The sequence below is a fragment of the Malus domestica genome, chromosome 17 (genome assembly GCF_042453785.1).
Source record: "Malus domestica chromosome 17, GDT2T_hap1".
In the NCBI taxonomy this organism is placed as follows: Eukaryota; Viridiplantae; Streptophyta; class Magnoliopsida; order Rosales; family Rosaceae; genus Malus; species Malus domestica.
The window spans coordinates 1,267,666-1,287,290 of NC_091677.1; the positions used below are offsets into that span (position 1 = coordinate 1,267,666).

Consider the following 19,625-nt stretch of genomic DNA (forward strand, 5'->3'; position numbering starts at 1 on the left):
GAATTTTCTCCAAAAAAAAAAATCAGGTTTGAAAAAAAAAAATTATTTGTTTGCCACGTGGCAAACATTTGGCAGCCACGTGACATATTTGTAGCAGCCACATCAGCACTTAACGGATCAATGGATGAAAATTGTAACGGAGGTATTATTTTGAAATAAAATAGTACTTAAGGTATGAAAATGAAATGGTTTTGAAGATGTTGTAAAGAATTGAAATAGACCCAAAACCTGAGGTATGAAAGTGTAATTTACCCTTTATTTAAATATAAACAAACCAAATTTTATTTCAATTGGATAATGTAGAATTAAGAAATAGGATTGGAATTTTCAGATATTTCGCGGATTCCTTTCCAATGAGAACTAGACATGAGTCTTATATCCAAGTTCTTGGGAACCCTATGGGGAGCTTTATTAAAAACTAAAAAAAAAAAATATTTTATTTAAATATTTTTAATTTACATGGAAATATTTAATTAGACTTTTGGGATTTCTGTACATAACAGAATTTTTGAAAAAAAATTATGACATAATGATTACATGATTTGTGACACTCATTTTGAAGAACTACATTGTTTGATTTTGAATTTATAACCATATTGATACGATGAGTTAAATTCAGAAATTTTTTATAATAAAACTCTATAAAATGTGTGAAAATCAACTCTTAAATTAAATTGAGAAAATTACAGAATTTATCGGTAAGAATCACATGACCAAAACATCAAGAACCATGCACCAACATCTTGGATTCATCCCAGCACAACCAATATATATTTTTACAATTTTATAAGATGTTTTGATTGGACAGGAGAGAGATGAAAAACATAAAAGATATATTATATGGTAGATATTTTAATTTGTTAGATCATAGAGGAGATCGCCATATTTGACTGGGAGTTCAATACAATTTAGGCATCGTCTGTCTCCTCTCCTTCTCTCTCGCTCCTCCTATACCTATTCCTCTATCATCCACGCGTTGCCCTTTTGCCCTCCTCTCTTTCTCTCTCCTTTCCTCTCTCTCTCCTCTTCATCCATGGCTCCAGAACTCCAACAGGAGGAAGATTACACTACTGGCCCTGAAGCTGCTCATAAAATCAGAGTCACCGTCGTCGGCAGTGGCAACTGGGGTAGTGTTGCCGCCAAACTCATTGCCTCCAACACCCTCAAGCTCTCTTCTTTCCACGGTATTATTTGTTTCCGGTTTGTTTTCTGCATTTCCATTTTCTTTCTGCATGCAAAGACAGAATCTTTATGTATGCCAATTGCCAACGGTCAGAATTTTTATTTATGTCCATTATATTATTTTCTAATTTTATGTTTGGTTGCTGAGACAATTGTATGTTTTGTTCCTAAATAATTCAAATTAATTGAATTTTCTTGTTTGATTCTGGGATTTTGTTGTGTTGGGTGTTTAATGAATTAAAATTCTGAAAACCCAATTGTAATTTGAGTTTTTAATGAAAATCCATTTGCAATTTGAGTTTTTTTTTCTGCACTGGAATTCAGATGAAGTGAGAATGTGGGTGTTTGAGGAAACATTACCAAGTGGTGAGAAGCTCACAGATGCCATCAACCGCAACAATGTAAAAAAGCAATGATCTTTAATGCATTCTTCTTATATGTGCATGAATTTATCCTGTTGTGAACGTTTGTATCCTGTTTTTCGATAGGAAAATGTGAAATACCTGCCCGGCATTAAGCTGGGGAAAAATGTTGTTGCAGATCCAGACCTTGAGAATGCAGGTACTTAATTTCTCAGCAAAATCTTTGCTGAACTTTTTAAAGTTACTATGTTTTGAATTTGTGCAATTTGTTGGGTGCTTAGAGCAAATTTTTTATAATTGGGGGAGTTTTGCAGTGAACGGTGCGAACATGTTGGTGTTTGTTACTCCACATCAATTTATGGAGGGTATATGCAGGAGGCTTGTTGGGAAGGTAAAAGCGGATGTGGAGGCAATTTCCCTCATCAAAGAAATGGAGGTCAAGATAGAAGGCCCGTGCATGATCTCGACACTCATCTCACAGCAGTTGGGTATTAATTGTTGTGTTCTGATGGGAGCAAACATAGCTAATGAGGCAATTTAGCTTGACTCGTCACTCTACAACTTTCGTTTCCCAGATCATATCACATCTGGTGTGGCTGAAACTAGAGACTGTTTGTGTAGATTGCTGTGGAGAAATTTAGTGAAGCCACAGTTGGATACAGAGAGAACAAAGAGATTGCACAGAAATGGGTTCAGCTCTTTAGTACTTCCTACTTCATGGTCACACCTGTGAGTACATCGAATACATTGTTACAATGAATGTCATACTAGTGTACTTTTACTATCATGAATGTTTGGCACGGACGGGAACTACTTTAATGTCCCACACAATTTAGTAAAAATTTGGTAGTACGTTAGATACACTAAATACTTAATTATCCCTGGATATAATTTGATTTAGCGATTGACATCAAATATATATTGAAGGAATGCTCCATTGACACCTTTCCGTGTTTGAAATTTATAGATCCAAGATGTGGAAGGGGTAGAACTATGTGGAACCCTGAAAAATGTTGTGGCCATAGCAGCAGGTTTTGTGGATGGGTTGGAGATGGGAAATAACACAAAGGTAAGCTCAAAAATTTTGGTAAAAGTTGAACCCACATATCATCTGCTTTTTCTATGTCATTTTGACTGCTTATTTTGAATGACCAGGCTGCAATTATGAGAATCGGTCTAAAAGAGATGCAGGCATTTTCCAAGATGTTATTTTCATCTGTCAAGGACACCACCTTCCTTGAAAGCTGTGGTGTCGCTGATCTCATCACAACATGCAGTATGGAAGCATGACAATCTCTTATTTTAATTTTTTTTTTGTTTTTTCTTTCTTTCTAACCTCAGTGTGTTTGGCAGTGGGAGGAAGAAACAGGAAAGTTGCGGAAGCTTTTGCAAGGAGTGGAGGGAAAAGGTAAATCTCCGCAATTTGGTGCATACAACCTTGTAAAAAACTGGGGTAGTTTCTTAATATTGCCCTTATGTTTGTTGTCTGCAGATCGTTTGATGAGCTTGAAGCAGAAATGCTGCAGGGTCAAAAATTACAGGTATGCATTTAAAATTATAGTAACTGAACTTTGCTATTACTCGGATTTTTATATTGCGTTAATATGCAGCCTGACCAATTAAAATGGAAAATGAGTTCCGTAAAGATGCAGCCCGAAACCATCTATTCATAAATGTTCTCTTTCCTTTTCTGAAGGGTGTCTCAACAGCAAAAGAGGTTTACGAGGTTTTAAGCCACTGCGGGTGGCTAGATTTCTTCCCACTTTTTGCAACAGTTCATGAGATCTGCATTGGCACTCTTCCTCCATCAGCCATAGTTGAACATAGTGAGCGCACGCCTAAAATCTAGCCGGCTCTTCCCACTGCCCGCTTATCATGGGTAGGGGGTAGTTTACTTAAGTGATGTCTTTCACACAATAGCGAAGACGAGGCGAAACTTTGGAATACGGTTGCAGGGCAAAGTACGTAACCTGCTCAGAAGCTATTTTCCTTGACAGCAAATGAAGTCCAACGTTTCTCTTCGGTTTCTGTTACATCTTTTTCGTTCTTTCGAATTGTACCCATGTTTGATGCACAATGTGTGAGGTTCTAAAAGACGCTAGGCGCTAGTCGGACTGCGGGATGGGGCCTAGCGCCTAGTCTGCCTAGGCGGATTTAAGTAAATCTATTTTATTTCGTGTAAATAAGTGTCTGTTTATACTTAAAATATACATAATTTCGTCATAAACTAGTAAATAGAATGACATATATATATTATGAAGTATTGAAACATAATGAAAACATAGGGAGCAAACATATAATGTGTGTTTATTTAAGTGTTCAATAAGTCTCTTATAATTTATTGGAAACAATAAAATGCAAAAGGGAAGTTATCTATTTTTTATCTAAGTGAGTTGCAACCTAGGCAGGTATCTAGGCGGGTTTGGGCGGGATAGGTGGGTGCCTAGGCAGGCTAGGCAGATGCCTAGGCGGTTTAGGCGGGCTAGGCAGATGCCTAGGCAGTCTAGGCATTAATCGTGCGGTGACCAGCCGCCTAGCGCCTAGGCGGGGATTTTTAGAACAGTTATTGTGTGATCATCACCAAGTTGTAAACTTCTTTAGAGAATACACACGTAATAGAATAAAGAGCTAGAACGAACCATATCCGGTGTCACAGTTTGAGAACGAGAGATCGAAGTCTCGATTGCAATTGATTTTGTTTCTCGAACTGGTTCAGAAAGTAGACCATCGCGGTTTCGTTATTTAACACCAAACCCTTTCTCATTTCTTGAAATAGAAGTTATACAACCGCCACAAACCAAAATTACACAGCAAGAATACCATAAATTAGAAGGAAAAAAAAAAAAAACGACCCAAATAATCTTCCCACAACACCAAACCCCGGCTTTGAATTTTGCGTATGGTTTTATTCCAACAGTTACTCAGTTCGTAGTCTATCCAACCGATCCTCACTCTTCCGCGCTCTGTCCATTTGGTGGTCGATACTTTTTCTAGACTTCTCATGGCAGTCCACGCTTCTCCGAGACCTTTCCATATGGTAGAAAGATACTCTTAATTTTTCTAGTTTATCAGCACTGATGAACTGATTTTTCAGTTTTTCAGGCCTATCAGTGCTCTTCCTCGGTTTCTCCCTTCGATCTGTGTTCTTCCTTGAAACTTCGTAAACATCAGTACTCTTCCGAGGCTGCTCGAACTGGTCCGTGCTTCTCCTAGAACTGTATCTCTGCGAAGGAGACTTCTCAACGGTTGATATGAACTTCTTGAGACGCCTGATATACTCAGGATAGAGCTCTAAATCACAGTGGTTCCCTCCTTTAAGCCATAGTGGTTCATACTTCTCTTTACACGGTTCCCAGAGTTGCTTGCCATGGGAGCAATCGACTACTTCATCCGCAGTCCCCTACAAGATGATGCAATGGCTAAAAAATGTGAGGAGTAGGCCGATTTGGTATCTCATATAGTCATCATATATCTTTCGACATGGCGTGCCAGATGATGATCAGACAAAACCCTTATTCTTACCAGTATGTACGCTTTACAGGATACATGACCCTTAAACCAGATAGCATGGGACTATGCAGGACAACATATATTTTGTAAGGAAAACTAACGAAAAGTTCAAAAAAACTTTTCTTTTAACGAAAATTTATTTTTAAAGGTATAGTGAATAGTGACAGTTAAAGGTAAAAAAGTGATTTTTCGTTAAAAATAAACCGTACCGGAAATGTTTTATTAAAACTCTTTTTTTTGTAAGATGTTTTGATTGGACAGGAGAGAGATGAAAAACATAAAAGGTGTAGTATATGGTAGTAATTTTAATTTATTAGATCATAGAGGAGATCGCCATATTTGTCTTGGAGTTCAATACAATTTAGGCATCGTTTGTGACGAAACGTGTATGGCATATCCGCCCCGACGGGTGTCTTCCCTCTTATATTCTCTGTCTCCTCTCCTTCTCTCTCGCTCCTCCTATACCTTTTCCTCTATCATCCACGCGTTGCCCTTTTGCCCTCCTCTCTTTCTCTCTCCTTTCCTCTCTCTCTCCTCTTCATCCATGGCTCCAGAACTCCAACAGGAGGAAGATTACACTACGGGCCCTGAAGCTCCTCACAAAACCAGAGTCACCGTCGTCGGCAGTGGCAACTGGGGTAGTGTTGCCGCCAAACTCATTGCCTCCAACACCCTCAGGCTCTCTTCCTTCCACGGTATTATTTGTTTCCTGTTTGTTTTCTGCATTTCCATTTTCTTTCTGCATGCAAAGACAGAATCTTTATGTGTGCCAGCCAACGGTCAGAATTTTTGTTTATGTCCCTTATATTATTCTCTAATTTTATGTTTGGTTGCTGAGAAAGTGAACATATTGTTCGTTTTGTTCCTAAATAATGCCAAATTAATTGAATTTTCTTGTTTGATTCTGGGATTTTATTCTGTTCGGTGTTTAATGAATGAAAAATCTGGAAACCCAATTTTTAATGAAAACCCATTTGCAATTTGAGTATTTTTTTTTTTTTCTGCATTGGAATTCAGATGAAGTGAGAATGTGGGTGTTTGAGGAAACATTACCAAGTGGTGAGAAGCTCACAGATGCCATCAACCGCAACAATGTAAAAAAGCAACGATCCTTAATGCACTCTTATTATACGTGCATGAATTTATCCTGTTGTAAACGTTTGTATGGTGTTTTTCGATAGGAAAATGTGAAATACCTGCCCGGCATTAAGCTGGGGAAAAATGTTGTTGCAGATCCAGACCTTGAGAATGCAGGTACTTAATTTCTCAGCAAAATATTTGGTCAACTTTTTAAAGTTACTATGTTTTGAATTTGTGCAATTTGTTGGGCGCTTGGAGCAAATTTTTTATAGTTGGGGGAGTTTTGCAGTGAACGGTGCGAACATGTTGGTATTTGTTACTCCACATCAATTTATGGAGGGTATATGCGGGAGGCTTGTTGGGAAGGTAAAAGCGGATGTGGAGGCAATTTCCCTCATCAAAGGAATGGAGGTCAAGATGGAAGGCCCGTGCATGATCTCGACACTCATCTCACAGCAGTTGGGTATTAATTGTTGTGTTCTGATGGGAGCAAACATAGCTAATGAGGTAATTTAGCTTGACTCGTCACTCTACAACTTTCGTTTCCCAGATCATATCACATCTGGTGTGGCTGAAACTAGAATCTGTTTGTGTAGATTGCTGTGGAGAAATTTAGCGAAGCCACGGTTGGATACAGAGAGAACAAAGAGATTGCACAGAAATGGGTTCAGCTCTTTAGTACTTCCTACTTCATAGTCACACCTGTGAGTACATCGAATACATTGTTACAATGAATGTCATAATAGTGTACTTTTAGTCTTTTACTATCATGAATGTTTGGCACGGACGGGAACTACTTTAGTTTCCCACACAATTTAGTAAAAATTTGGTAGTACGTTAGCTACGCTAAATACGTATCCCTGCATATAATTTGATTTAGCGATTGACATCAAATATATATTGGAATGCTCCATTGACACCTTTCCGTGTTTGAAATTTATAGATCCAAGATGTGGAAGGGGTAGAACTATGTGGAACCCTGAAAAATGTTGTGGCCATAGCAGCAGGTTTTGTGGATGGGTTGGAGATGGGAAATAACACAAAGGTAAGCTCAAAAATTTTGGTAAAAGTTGAACCCACATCTCATCTGCTTTTTCTATGTCATTTTGACTGCTTATTTTGAATGACCAGGCTGCAATTATGAGAATCGGTCTAAGAGAGATGAAGGCATTTTCCAAGATGTTATTTTCATCTGTCAAGGACACCACCTTCTTTGAAAGCTGCGGTGTTGCTGATCTCATCACGACATGCCGTATGGAAGCATGACGATCTCTTATTTTCATTTTTTTTGTTTTTTCTTTCTTTCTTACCTCTGTGTGTTTGGCAGTAGGAGGAAGAAACAGGAAAGTTGCGGAAGCTTTTGCAAGGAGTGGAGGGAAAAGGTAAATCTCCGCAATTTGGTGCATACAACCTTGTAAAAAACTGGGGTAGTTTCTTACTATTGCCATTATGTTTGTTGTCTGCAGATCGTTCGATGAGCTTGAAGCAGAAATGCTGCAGGGTCAAAAATTACAGGTATGCATTTAAAATAATAGGCTTTATAGCAACTGAACTTTGCTATTACTCGGATTTTTATATTGCATTAATATGCAGCCTGATCAATTAAAATGGAAAATGAGTTCCGTAAAGATGCAGCCCCGAAACCATCTATTCATAAATGTTCTCTTTCCTTTTCTGAAGGGTGTCTCGACAGCAAAAGAGGTTTACGAGGTTCTAAGCCACCGCGGGTGGCTAGATTTCTTCCCACTTTTTGCAACAGTTCATGAGATCTGCATTGGCACTCTTCCTCCATCAGCCATAGTTGAACACAGTGAGCGCACGCCTAAAATCTAGCCGGCTCTTCCCACAGCCCGCTTATCATGGATAGGCGCTAGTGATGTCTTTCACACAATAGCGAAGACGAGACGATACTTTGGAATGTTGGTTCCCACAGAAGTCAGCACTTTGCAATAATATACGGTTGCAGGGACAAAGTACGTAACCTGCTCAGAAGCTATTTACCTTGACAGCAAATGATGTCTAACGTTTCCCTTCGGTTTCTGTTACATCTTTTTTGTTCTTTCAAATTGTACCCATGTTTGATGCACGATGTGTAATCAACACCAAGTTGTAAACTTCTTTAGAGAATACACAAGTAATAGAATAAAGAGTTAGAACAAACCATTTCTTGAAGAAAGTTGAGGATCTACCGTAAAACCAACTGACAATATGTGGAATAGCCCAATCTATTGTAAGCTCATGCAAGGTCCCTCCCATCAATGTGGGACTCATTCTCAACATTTCTGGTGTCACAATTTGAGAACGAGTATCGCGGTTTCGTTATTTAACACCAAACCCTTTCTCATTTCTTGAAATAGAAGTTATAAAACTGCCACAAACCCAAATTACACAGCAAGAATACCATAAATTAGAAAGAAAAAAAAACAAACGACCCAAATAATTTTCCCACAACATCAAACCCCGGCCTTGAATTTTGCGTATGGTTTTATTCCAACAGTTACCCAGTTCGTAGTCTATCCAACCGATCCACACTCTTCCGCGCTCTGTCCATTTGGTGGTCGATACTTTTTCTGGACTTCTCATGGCAGTCCACGCTTCTCCGAGACCTTTCCATATGGTCGAAAGATACTCTTAATTTTTCTAGTTTATCAGCACTGATGAACTGATTTTTCAGTTTTTCAGGCCTATCAGTGCTCTTCCTCGGTTTCTCCCTTCGATCTGTGCTCTTCCTTGAAACTTCGTAAACATCAGTACTCTTCCGAGGCTGCTCGAACTGGTCCGTGCTTCTCCTAGAACTGTATCTCTGGGAAGGAGACTTCTCAACGGTTGATATGAACTTCTTGAGATGCCTGATATACTCAGGATAGAGCTCTAAATCACAGTGGTTCCCTCCTTTAAGCCATAGTGGTTCATACTTCTCTTTACACAGTTCCCAGAGTTGTTTCCCATGAGAGCAATCGACTACTTCATCCGCAGTCCCCTACAAGACGATGCAACGGCTAAAAAATGTGAAGAGTAGGCCGATTTGGCATCTCATATAGTCATCATATATATAATCTTTCGACATGGCATGCCAGATGATGATCAAACAAAACCCTTATTCATCAGCAGCAATACTCTCTTTCTTAAAATTCCATTCTTTAGCTAAGAAAATTGAAGTCTCAGAAATAAAATGTTAAGAACTGCAGGGTTTATGTTCTCTAATGCATTAATAAAACTGCTGACAAGTTTATTTGATATGCACATTTTGCCCGATAAAAGAGGTCACACTAGACAAGAACTGGTCAAATGCGTATGCAGATCGTGCATCAAAAGGAGTCTGGTTTGGTTCTTGTAATCATAGATGCAATTATAAAGTAGAAAAATCTAGCGTAGCATACTTACGTGAATGATGAGAACAGGACAATGGACCAGTGGAATTTTGTCGATATTCTGTGCGCCATTAACACAATAAAGCATACAATTAGACCAAGGTCATAAACTCGGCCAGCAAGCATAAGATTTGATATGCAAACTGAAGAGAGTTGTCTTACCTTATAAATGTCGAACCAGTATGTACGCTTTACAGGATACATGACCCTTAAACCAGATAGTATGGGACTATGCAGGACAACAGCTCTTAACTGAGGCAGCCGAGCAGCAAGATCCAACGTGGGGCCACTTCCAACAGATTGGCCATAGAGAATGATATCTTCCTGCTTGGTACCATAGCTTTCTTCAAGACACTTGTATGCAGCTTCAATATCTGCATATGTATTCTGCTCACTTGCCTGGAACACAGAAAATATGGGACTTACATGATGCACTGTGCTCAAACAACTAGTTAATACGCAAACTGTTCAAATATCCAACAGACCTTTCCAGTTGATTGCCCATAGCCCGAATAGTCGTACCTGCAAAACATTACAGATAAGTAACGTTGAGAATATTATTGATTACAATGAAGGATAACAGATAACCGATAAATTATTTCTAAACAACGAGGATAACACAATTTTCTCGCAAACATGAACCAAACAACTAAGTTAACCCTGTGACCCTATGGCACCAGATGAAACTTACGCAACGGCAATGAAAAAACATCATATAGTATGACGATTATACAAAGCTACACCACAACTGCAATCCTGGTGGACATTGAATGACTGATCGCTGTGCGAAAGGCACTCACAGCTACTATATCATCTCAAACTAGACTGTCTAAGCAGGCAAAGGGGCTGGAGAATTCACTCAATAGATGGCAGGAAAGGTAGATCAAAGTACCCAACATCGACATCTTAACTGATTTGGATTTCCTCAAATTAAAAGAAGGTATACCACAGCACAACTCCCACATCGCATTTCTTCTATAACTTGAATAAAAACTTGAAGGATTATACTAGAAATCCAATAGAACTACTCCAATATCTACTAAATATCCACTTTCTAGTAATATCCAATAAATTAATACAAGAAAACGTTCAAAAATACCAAAAAAGTTGCAGCTGATCAGTGGACTAATAAAACCCCAGATGCCAGGGATAGTAATCCAGCAACAAAAACTAACAAAGGCTCTAAATTTAGAAAAACCCAGATGCCAACACTAGCAAGTAATTGAGAACAAAGAACATAAAGCTCAAAATCTGGAAAAACCCAAGATTCCAAAAGTGAGAGTAGCAAAAAGTGGGAAACTTTGGAGAGAGAGAGAGGAGGAGAGAGAAACAGAGTACCCCATGAGATTGACGCGCAGGTGGATGCTCAATTCGATGAAGAGCTCGTACATCTGGCCCAGATCGGCGGCGTTGCCGTGGGAGTAGAGCAGAGTGGAAGTGGCCAAAGGGTGGCGAATGTAGATGGCCACTACCTCAGTGCCGCGGCGAGTCGGGAGTTTCAGAACCTCCACGTTTTCACGGTGAGGGAAGGGACTGAGAAGCAAGAGCCCGGTGTGCTCGTCTGTGATGAGCTTGTACGAAGGTGGGTTCGGTGGGAAAAAGGCGAACTTGGCCGCCATGGACGACGTCACCCCACCCATATCACTCTCTCTCTCTCTCTCTCTCTCTCTCTAAACAGGCCACTTACACACACTCTCTCTCCTCTCTCTCTCTCTCTCTGTAATGGGGAAAAGAAGGTAAATTTTGATTTGGGTTTTTCTGAATTGTTAGTGAGGGAAGTGAGTTCGGATCGACATTCCTTCTTTTTTCCTTTTCTCCGGAAGATTAGACTTTATTCTTTATGGCGAAAGAAAAAGGAGGAGAGAGAGAGAGAGAGAAGAGAACTTGTTCCTTTCGTTATGGCTAATATACTGTATGAGCTACTGTAAAATGTATGTATGTATGTCTCTGCGTGTGCGCAGTTGAGAGAGCTGGAGCATCAAGAATTAGGGATAGCGTGAGACCAGAAAAAAGGAAAGAAAGGAGAAGAGAGAGAAAGGGAGGGAGAGAGATTTTACTGTGTTTTACAGTTTCCTTGGGTTTTTTTTTTTTTGGATGAACAGTATTAACAAGGTGATGGAAGAGTTCGAAACTATTACAATAATTTAAAGTTCGAAAACTTTTGAACCTGAGATGCATAGGTGTAAACCTAACATCCTATCCATTATGATATTAAACCACATGCACGATCATTTTACTTAGGTTTGGGGGTGATAGGGTGGCGAGAGACGTGTACATGAACATCTCGATCATGTCATTCGTATAGTATGGTTTGCAACATGTAATATAGGTCTCGTTTTTAGTTAGTATAGTTAGGCAGTCCTACGCAAGGTTTCTTCGTAGAATGAAATGAGTCGGTGAGTTTTTACACAACAAGGATTCCGTTGTATGATTTTGAATAAATGATGTGACTTCTTTCCTCCCTAATGTAGGATGGTTTGACGGGTTTTCAAACCAATCACACGAAATACTTATCTAGGCACTCGGGATGCACAGTAGTGCATCATGCTAATGATACACTACAATGCAACGTAAGAAAGTTAAAATACATGTTATTAAATCACAAGTTTAGAACGCGACATTCCATGCTATTAAGATAATTAAAACATATATCCTTGAGTTATTAAGTTGGTATGACGTTATTGTGACATTTCCGTTGTAGACAAATTTATCTCGGGTCAGAGTCATAGGGAGAGACCATGGGACATGGGAATGCATCATTTTGTAGGGCCATGGGAAATTGACAGAAGGAGAAGTGTAGGATGCCAAATGTGGTGAATTTGGTACCACTGACCACAAAGCCACCTCACCACCCCATGCACCCATGTGGATAAAGTTGCTTGTCGTTTCAATTTTCACCATGAAGCCATTCCAACCCAAAAAAAGAATGAATGAATGATTAAAGTTGATATTAAAAACCAAAACATGCCTAAAAATAAGAACTAATTAAAATCAAAGCACACACAGGTTGACAAAGAATGCTTAGGATTCTAGTTAGCTTTCTACCTAATAGGGAATATAAGTAAAAAAAAAGGGCTTTGTTTAGGAATCGAAACGAATAGCTCAGGCGATTTTTACATGCAACTGATGATTTGTCTCTGTTCCTCTATCAGATTATTTTATTTATTGTGTAACATGTGATGAGTTAGGTAGAGAACAAATAATTATCCATTGCGTCCGAGCTTTTTTGCAAAATTTCAGTATAGTTTCATTGTCCACCAGTTCTGCTTTGAAGACAAATTATAACTTTGTAAGGATGTACCCCTTCTGTTCTTGGTCATGAGTTTACGAGGATTTTCAGAAACTTGAAGAGAAATTAAGGAAAGAAATTGAAAAAACAGTTGAGTAGAATAATAGCATTTACCTTTTTCCTTTATTGCCAAATCCACAAATACTTCAAAAATTGTGAAAGCGTCTCCTAATGCAATGGAAAGGAATTGACATCCTCTCTTGATTGTGTATGGAGCCGATGGATCCGAATATTCGGATCTCTCATTTTAAATCATGTAGTTTCTCATTAGTCAATTTCATTAGTTCATCTCACACAAATTAAGAGTGTGGATCTCTCTTTCTCTCTCTTCAAGGGCTCAGATTTCCGAATTCTTTAATTCTAGACACAGACATCCGGAGAAAATATCGATGCCACGAGAATAATTGACCCGGAATTGAGATATAAAGGTGATGGTATCATAAATTAATCACTCGATGTCATGTTAGCGTCTTAGTTGGATGTAAGTTTCTTGATAATCAAACTCGCAAGATATATAAATCATATATCTTGGAGTAAAGAAAAAGTATGAGCCAAGCAGTGGCATTTGCCCATCTCCATAAACGGAATTGTAAAATTGTTACCAAGATAGTGTAACTTCATACTCAACACCCTTTTGTCCCACCCATAAGAGCCAAGCAGGGATTCTACTTTTTCATTCACTATTCCATTAACCAGGTCATTTTGCACAAAATGCCAGTATAAATTTTTCATACACTTGGTGAACAGATGAGGGTGAGTACTCGCCCAATGAAAAAGTTGCTTATTTGTGACCAAAAGGTCATGCGTTCAAGTCGTGAAAACAATCTCTTTGCAAAGTAAGGGTAAAACTGCGTACAGTAAATGTTTCTTCCTTCCATTGACCTTCGCGAAACAGTGAACCTTGTTGGCTTGGGGTCACCCTTATTGTTGGTGAACAGATAAAAAGCGAATAAGGGCAGCGAAAATTGAAGTTTTCTTACCCTTGTGGCTCAAAGTTGAGACTCGAGAGAAAAAAACTTACTTACATCGATAATATCAATGTAATATCATCTCAAATCAATCACGTGCGTAACTTTCTCGAATAACAATATATGATTAGCACCACAATAACATGTCCGTTCAATAATAGCTCAAACACTAAACACATGCAACCAAACAAAATTTATGTATATTATTTGGTTGCTTGTTGATTTCTTTATTTTAAGTTCCAGAAAACAAAAAGGTTGTTCCTTTTAAGGTCTCGTATATGATGAAGTGCCAGCACGTCATGTTAGCTAGGGATCTTCAGCTCTCCTGATGAAAACAACATCACATGCTAAATGGTCATGGTCAAACCTAATAACAATTTTTTTTTTTTCCTCAAATGTGGGGGTTAGGTCAGTATTCAGTATGGATATTAGCAACATTTCACTCGAATCTTCTTGTTTATCTTTTTGGAATAGGATTCTTTCCGGATCTCTTCCGACCGAATCCTCCCACAACACATTTCTTCTTCTTCTTTCTTTGGGGTGGTTCTGCCTCTTCTTCTTTCTTCTCTGCGGTTATGCTTCTTCTTCTTTAATTCTCCTCCACGGTTATGCTTCATCAATCAAGACTACGATCCCAACGACGCTGTCACCTCTTCCGACATCTGCGCCCCTCTCAACCATCCTATCATCAACACCATCGTCACGAATATCAAGACGGAGGATTCAAGGCATGCTGTCATCACAACCTTTTCTCATTTCGAAGGCGCAAGTTTTTTTTCCCGTTCGATTTTTGGTTTAACGGACAATATTGAAGGATATGAAGGATCCGGATGGAAGAGATTCAGCGAGGATCCTATTTCTATCCTTTTGACACTCATTTTTATCCTGCATTATTGCTTGATGTTAAATTTCTTAATGTTTAAATGAGAAACATAATTCGATTATTCATTTGATAAATGTTAGATGATTAAATAATTTTCAATTTTTTGCATGGAAGATTTAACGACGTAGAAAATAGACGATTAAGAGAATATCATGCAAATGAAAAGGTTGCTAACATTCTTCTAACTAGCTTTGTTCACCTTATACGTATGTCCCTTTTGCTTCATGGTTTAGAACTCTATTAATAATACATAATTTAGAATATCGCTTTGTTAAAAATAACGAACAAAGGTAAGAAGACAAACACTAGAATTATATGTGGAAAATGACTAACTAACGACTAATACATAATCGAAGAGATGACCAGCAGAGCATGGAAAATGGCAGTGAATGAAGCCAATGGCAGATAAAATGTGAATGTTTATGTCGTTTTTAGGAATATGGTGGGGGTGGGTCTCACTGGCTTAAATCTCTCTCTTCTTGTTGTGATGGGATGATGAGACCTGTCTCGTTTAAGCTGAAGATATTCCGCAGATGCCTTTCAGTAATAAATCAAATTCTATACTATCCTTTGGCCATGATTTTATAATGCATCAATACCCATTTTTCATATCTGGAATCTGAATGTTAATCGTCTCTATCTACTCGCTCAAACAACAATGCATTTTATATATCGGTGCATTGTAAGAAATAGTAGCGGATCTATCCTGTGGAAAGGTGGGTCAACTGACTCCTAAAACTCAAAAATCCTTCACAAAAAAGTTGGGTGCTGTCATTTGAAAATTTGAGATGCCCTTAAAAGCTGGACTCCATTTGTTCAATGAATTGCTTCAATGAGCATTAGGCAGGGTGGTCATGAGCCTCATGTCTTTGTGTGCATTGCTATGAGCATCTGTTGATAAACTCACTTGGCATGTTCACTCAAAAGCTATTGATATCAGTCAACATGCTCGTTCGGAAGTTGTTGGCATCTGTCGACAATTGTGCAATATGACCTTAGGCCTATCAAAGCTCGATGAAATACCAATTTGCATACTATTTCGTCTAAAAAAGTTTACGTGTGCACTATTCTAACTGACTCCTAATAATATTTCCTTGATCTTCACTAGTAACAATCCCCTCATTTAATACTTAGTTGCATGTTTATTTCATAAAACAAAGAACATTTTTATGATAATATGGTCTTGGGCAGAAAGCATTCGCCATATGAACTCTCTGTTTTTCATGAGCAATTTGTTCTACTTTTATGAAAGTAAATTATATTCAAACTAGTTACATGATGAAAGAGATACATACATAATTATATACAACATATAATAAAATAAATAAATTCTAAATTTCAAATTCTACTCCAAATTTGAGATAACATATGGCAAGGTGGTCCAATAGTCTTAGGGTGTTAATATTCAGAAGCTTCTTTTTACCTTCCACACAAATATTATTAATTTATGTTATTTGATTATTTTCCATTATTTGATCCAACAATAAAAAATAAGAAATGTGTGAAAAGTAAAAAATTGTTGTGATTCACACCACCCTAATTTTAAGTAGGTCTGATACTAGTCAATCAATACTAAGGGAATGAGATTAACTTCGAATCTCTATATCTGAAGCCCGTAGACCGAAAAATCATGATCGTTCAAGTGTAATTGAAATGGAATGATCCATATTTCTTTGTCAGCAGAGCTCGAACGCAGAAATTCGGAGTAAATATAAATCCAATAATAAAGGAGATTGCCTCCTTAGTGGGACCCCAACAGTTGGAAGACATTTTGCCAATGGACCATATTAATAAGACATAATCGTCTTTAACCATACTAGATATTATTATATGATAATATCCTTGTTTTGTGGAAAACATATATTCCAGATGAAGACCACAGAAAAGAAAACATATATTATATTATTCCACACGAATAAAATATTCAATAAACCAAATCAGTCATGCAAATTGAGAATTAGTGACAGTTTTTGCACTGATTGGGAACGAGAAATTTTTAGTTGTGAAGGGAACACAAGTGGTATACCACGTGTTTTAATAGGAGTGGTGGGAAATTCTATTTTTTAAGTTATTAACTTTTTAGCACACATATCTCATCATTTGTATAGTGACACATGATGTATCACCCCATGTACTAATCACATTGAAAAACTTCTTGTTGGGAACCAATATTTTGGACCATGTGACATGTTTTGGGTGGCCAATTGGGTAAAAATCTGAGCCCAATGGAACCCAATCAATTGTTGGCTTGGTTTGAATTGGGGACAAGCCTTTTTCTGTCATTTGGTGTGGTATCTGTCTCTATTCAGTTGGCATTTGTTTGCTTTTGGTGCATGTTGCAAAGGGCGGTGCTATCCATGCAACTTTTTTATTTTTTACATATTTTTTTTAGTTTTTGACCGTTGAATTGAATTGATTGAAGAAAATTAAAGGATGCAATTAACAAAGAGTATGTAGGAGATAAAAAACATTGTGGATAGCACCACCCTTTACAAAAAATATTGATAAAAAGCCGCACATCTATGAGAATCGTCATACAACCACATAGATATCAACATTGCTATTCACTTTTATTATAATGCGTTGATTAGTAAAATTTTGTAACAATGTAACTGTAACAGTAAAAAATTTCTCCATATCGGTCACAGTAGAGAATACTAATAGCAACGTGACATAAAACCCAAGGGACTTGGATTCTCTGCCCTCCCATTTCGGTGCCCTTCCCGTGCCCTCCTGTTTTGTGTGGTCACGGTTAATCCATGCTAACATTTTATATTGTTTTTTATAAAAATAATAAGACAAAAAAAAATAGTAATATAAAATATTGACGTGGCTTAACCGTGACCACACAAACAGGAGGGCACGGGGAGAGCACCGAATTGGGAGGGCAGAGAATCCAAGTCCAAACCCAAGAGGTCAAAAGCTGTTGATGGCAGTGATACATACAGATAGAGCACTAACCTCTTTCAGTTTCAGTTGCTTTTTGACCCTTCTAACGTTAAGAACTCCGAGACGATTTTTAAAGGGTTGTGCTATTATCACACCCTATTTTATCTCTAACATATTTTTATTAATTTTTGTACATTAATTTTCTTTAATTATTTGATTCAACAACTGAAAATTGAGACGGGTGTATGAGAGGTAAAACTAGGTATGTGGCTAGCACAACCCTAAAGTCTAATGGAACATTTTTGCTCACCACCATAAACTAAGGTGTATGTTCACCACACCTAATCAATTGACACATGTCATTTCACTTAATTTTAGTCAAGTCATTATACCAAAGTTAACGCAACTTTTTGTGAGCCCATCATTATTCAAGGACTAGATCCAAAGTAACTTTTCTGAAGACCCAGTCATTCAATATCCTTAAGTTGGAGCTAGCGCAACTTTTCGAAAGTTTAACTTAAGAAGACAAATTCGAGCCCATTAAATCCGGTCTAGGACTTGTTGAAAGAATAGTTTGCTCTGATATCATAATAAACTTTGTAGGCCCACGCAATTCCACCACCAACATCACCGATATTGTCCCAACTTATCCACCTATTAAGTGTTGGTTTGGCATAACTGGTAAGGAACTATGTCTGTCTTTTGAATTTTAAGTGTGTGTTTCAGAATATGTCCTCATTTGACTAACGAGAGGGAAACAGTTTCATTAGCTCTTTCACTGACCAATGTTCTGATATATGTTGTATAAACGTAGTTTTTGTGTTGTGCAGCTGCAGTTTTGTTATGTCAAAAGCTAAAAAGGGTTACTATACACGTTTAGTGACAGACCTGTTATCGAAGGAAGAAGATTTTCTGCATTTTGCTTCTCAATCCTTGGGTCTATCTCGAAGCAGATGTGTGAAGGTTAGAGGGAAAGATACGATTGAGCAAAGTTATGGTGTTTTTGGTACTTGGTAACAGCGTTGGAACCGCGCTTTCAGATTTCAAAAAGGAAATATTGAAGTCGTTGCTCAGGCAGGGTGTGAAGGTTCTTTCACCAGAAGTTGAAGAGCTATGTTGGAACGCCTACTCCCCGTCAACCATAGATTCATGGTTTTGAATTGTATGAAATGACTCTGGTTGTACTTTGATACTTTTTAAAAATCAATAAATACGTCATGAAATTGTGTCGCGCCTGCTTTACTGTGAACTGATGTTATAAAATGTTCCTTTAGAATCTAACTAGTTCTTCCATGTTCACATTTCGTAGGTATATACATTGCTAAATTCGACATCTGTTGATTTGATTCCATGTGGTTTGCCCTTTGATGCATATGTTAGTCCAAGCCTGTGAAAACGGAATCTGTACTTTGTTGTAACAGTATGTGTAAATGCAGATGCTAGGACCTGTTGTAGGTATTAGCCGGTTAAAATCACAGCTGAAGAGCAAAAAGCATCTATCGTCCGCTAGAGGTGCATCACCGGATGTTGATGCTAGGAATACTCCCTCTAAGAGACTAAAGAAATCTTTTCGTCGTTCTCTTCAGTCTAGCAGAGAGGTTATCATTGTTATCAAATTACAGATTTTCCATACTGGTGTTCATTTGTGTTGCAAAACTCAGGCTTTGCAGTCACTGGGTTTGCGCTGGTCCATGTCGTGTAGGAATTGATGGTTAAACTTTTCTAATGTTGTTTAGAACGGCGCTGAAGGCCACACAACAGAAACAGCTAGGTTTGTAGTTGGTGCCGAGGAGCCAAAGGTGACTAACATTCTCCTTATTGCCTTTCTATTCATTCTACTGTGTCACATTCACAAGTGTTTTGAGTGTCGTTTAGCGATATTTTCATGCTCCCTATAAGGCTCTGCAGACCCTTATAGAGAGCATAGCGGGCAGGTCGAGGAGACAGTGAAGAAATATTCTGATGAATTTTCTGCAACGGTAACTATCTGAAATTCTTCTTTCCAGCAGTGCAAAGCCTGATCGAACTCCCTTTTCTGAACTGAAGTGATGTCTGTTTTTCAGCTAGGGTACATGGAGCTGCAGCTCAAAA

At 38.1% G+C, this 19,625-nt stretch overlaps 3 protein-coding genes across 4 annotated transcripts; 2 read left to right on the forward strand and 1 right to left on the reverse strand.

The window, feature by feature from the left end:
* Positions 1 to 751: 751 nt before the first annotated feature.
* LOC103404247 (glycerol-3-phosphate dehydrogenase [NAD(+)]) lies at positions 752 to 3,824 on the forward strand. The gene is made up of 10 exons (XM_008343139.4): positions 752 to 1,184; positions 1,507 to 1,583; positions 1,671 to 1,743; positions 1,859 to 2,076; positions 2,166 to 2,273; positions 2,512 to 2,613; positions 2,700 to 2,820; positions 2,898 to 2,952; positions 3,037 to 3,085; positions 3,241 to 3,824. The coding sequence occupies exons 1-10, from the start codon at positions 1,034 to 1,036 to the stop codon at positions 3,391 to 3,393; spliced, it is 1,107 nt and encodes a 368-aa protein (XP_008341361.3). The 5' UTR covers positions 752 to 1,033; the 3' UTR covers positions 3,394 to 3,824.
* Positions 3,825 to 4,277: 453 nt separating this feature from the next.
* Positions 4,278 to 11,750, reverse strand: LOC103404246 (uncharacterized). 2 transcript variants are annotated; one of them, XM_070816790.1, is made up of 5 exons: positions 10,844 to 11,591; positions 9,991 to 10,027; positions 9,668 to 9,904; positions 9,519 to 9,566; positions 4,278 to 4,944 (listed from the first exon to the last, which is right to left on the reverse strand). In XM_070816790.1, the coding sequence occupies exons 1-5, from the start codon at positions 11,143 to 11,145 to the stop codon at positions 4,462 to 4,464; spliced, it is 1,107 nt and encodes a 368-aa protein (XP_070672891.1). In that variant the 5' UTR covers positions 11,146 to 11,591; the 3' UTR covers positions 4,278 to 4,461. The 2 variants fall into 2 exon arrangements, with proteins under 2 accessions (XP_070672891.1, XP_008341360.1); XM_008343138.4 differs by lacking the exon at positions 4,278 to 4,944 and adding an exon at positions 8,449 to 9,114 and having other exon boundaries at positions 10,844 to 11,750.
* Positions 5,418 to 8,294, forward strand: LOC114822584 (glycerol-3-phosphate dehydrogenase [NAD(+)]-like). The gene is made up of 10 exons (XM_029097222.2): positions 5,418 to 5,749; positions 6,072 to 6,148; positions 6,236 to 6,308; positions 6,424 to 6,641; positions 6,731 to 6,838; positions 7,078 to 7,179; positions 7,266 to 7,386; positions 7,462 to 7,516; positions 7,601 to 7,649; positions 7,815 to 8,294. Exons 1-10 carry the CDS (start codon positions 5,443 to 5,445, stop codon positions 7,965 to 7,967), a joined length of 1,263 nt encoding a protein of 420 aa, XP_028953055.2. The 5' UTR covers positions 5,418 to 5,442; the 3' UTR covers positions 7,968 to 8,294.
* Positions 11,751 to 19,625: the final 7,875 nt, after the last annotated feature.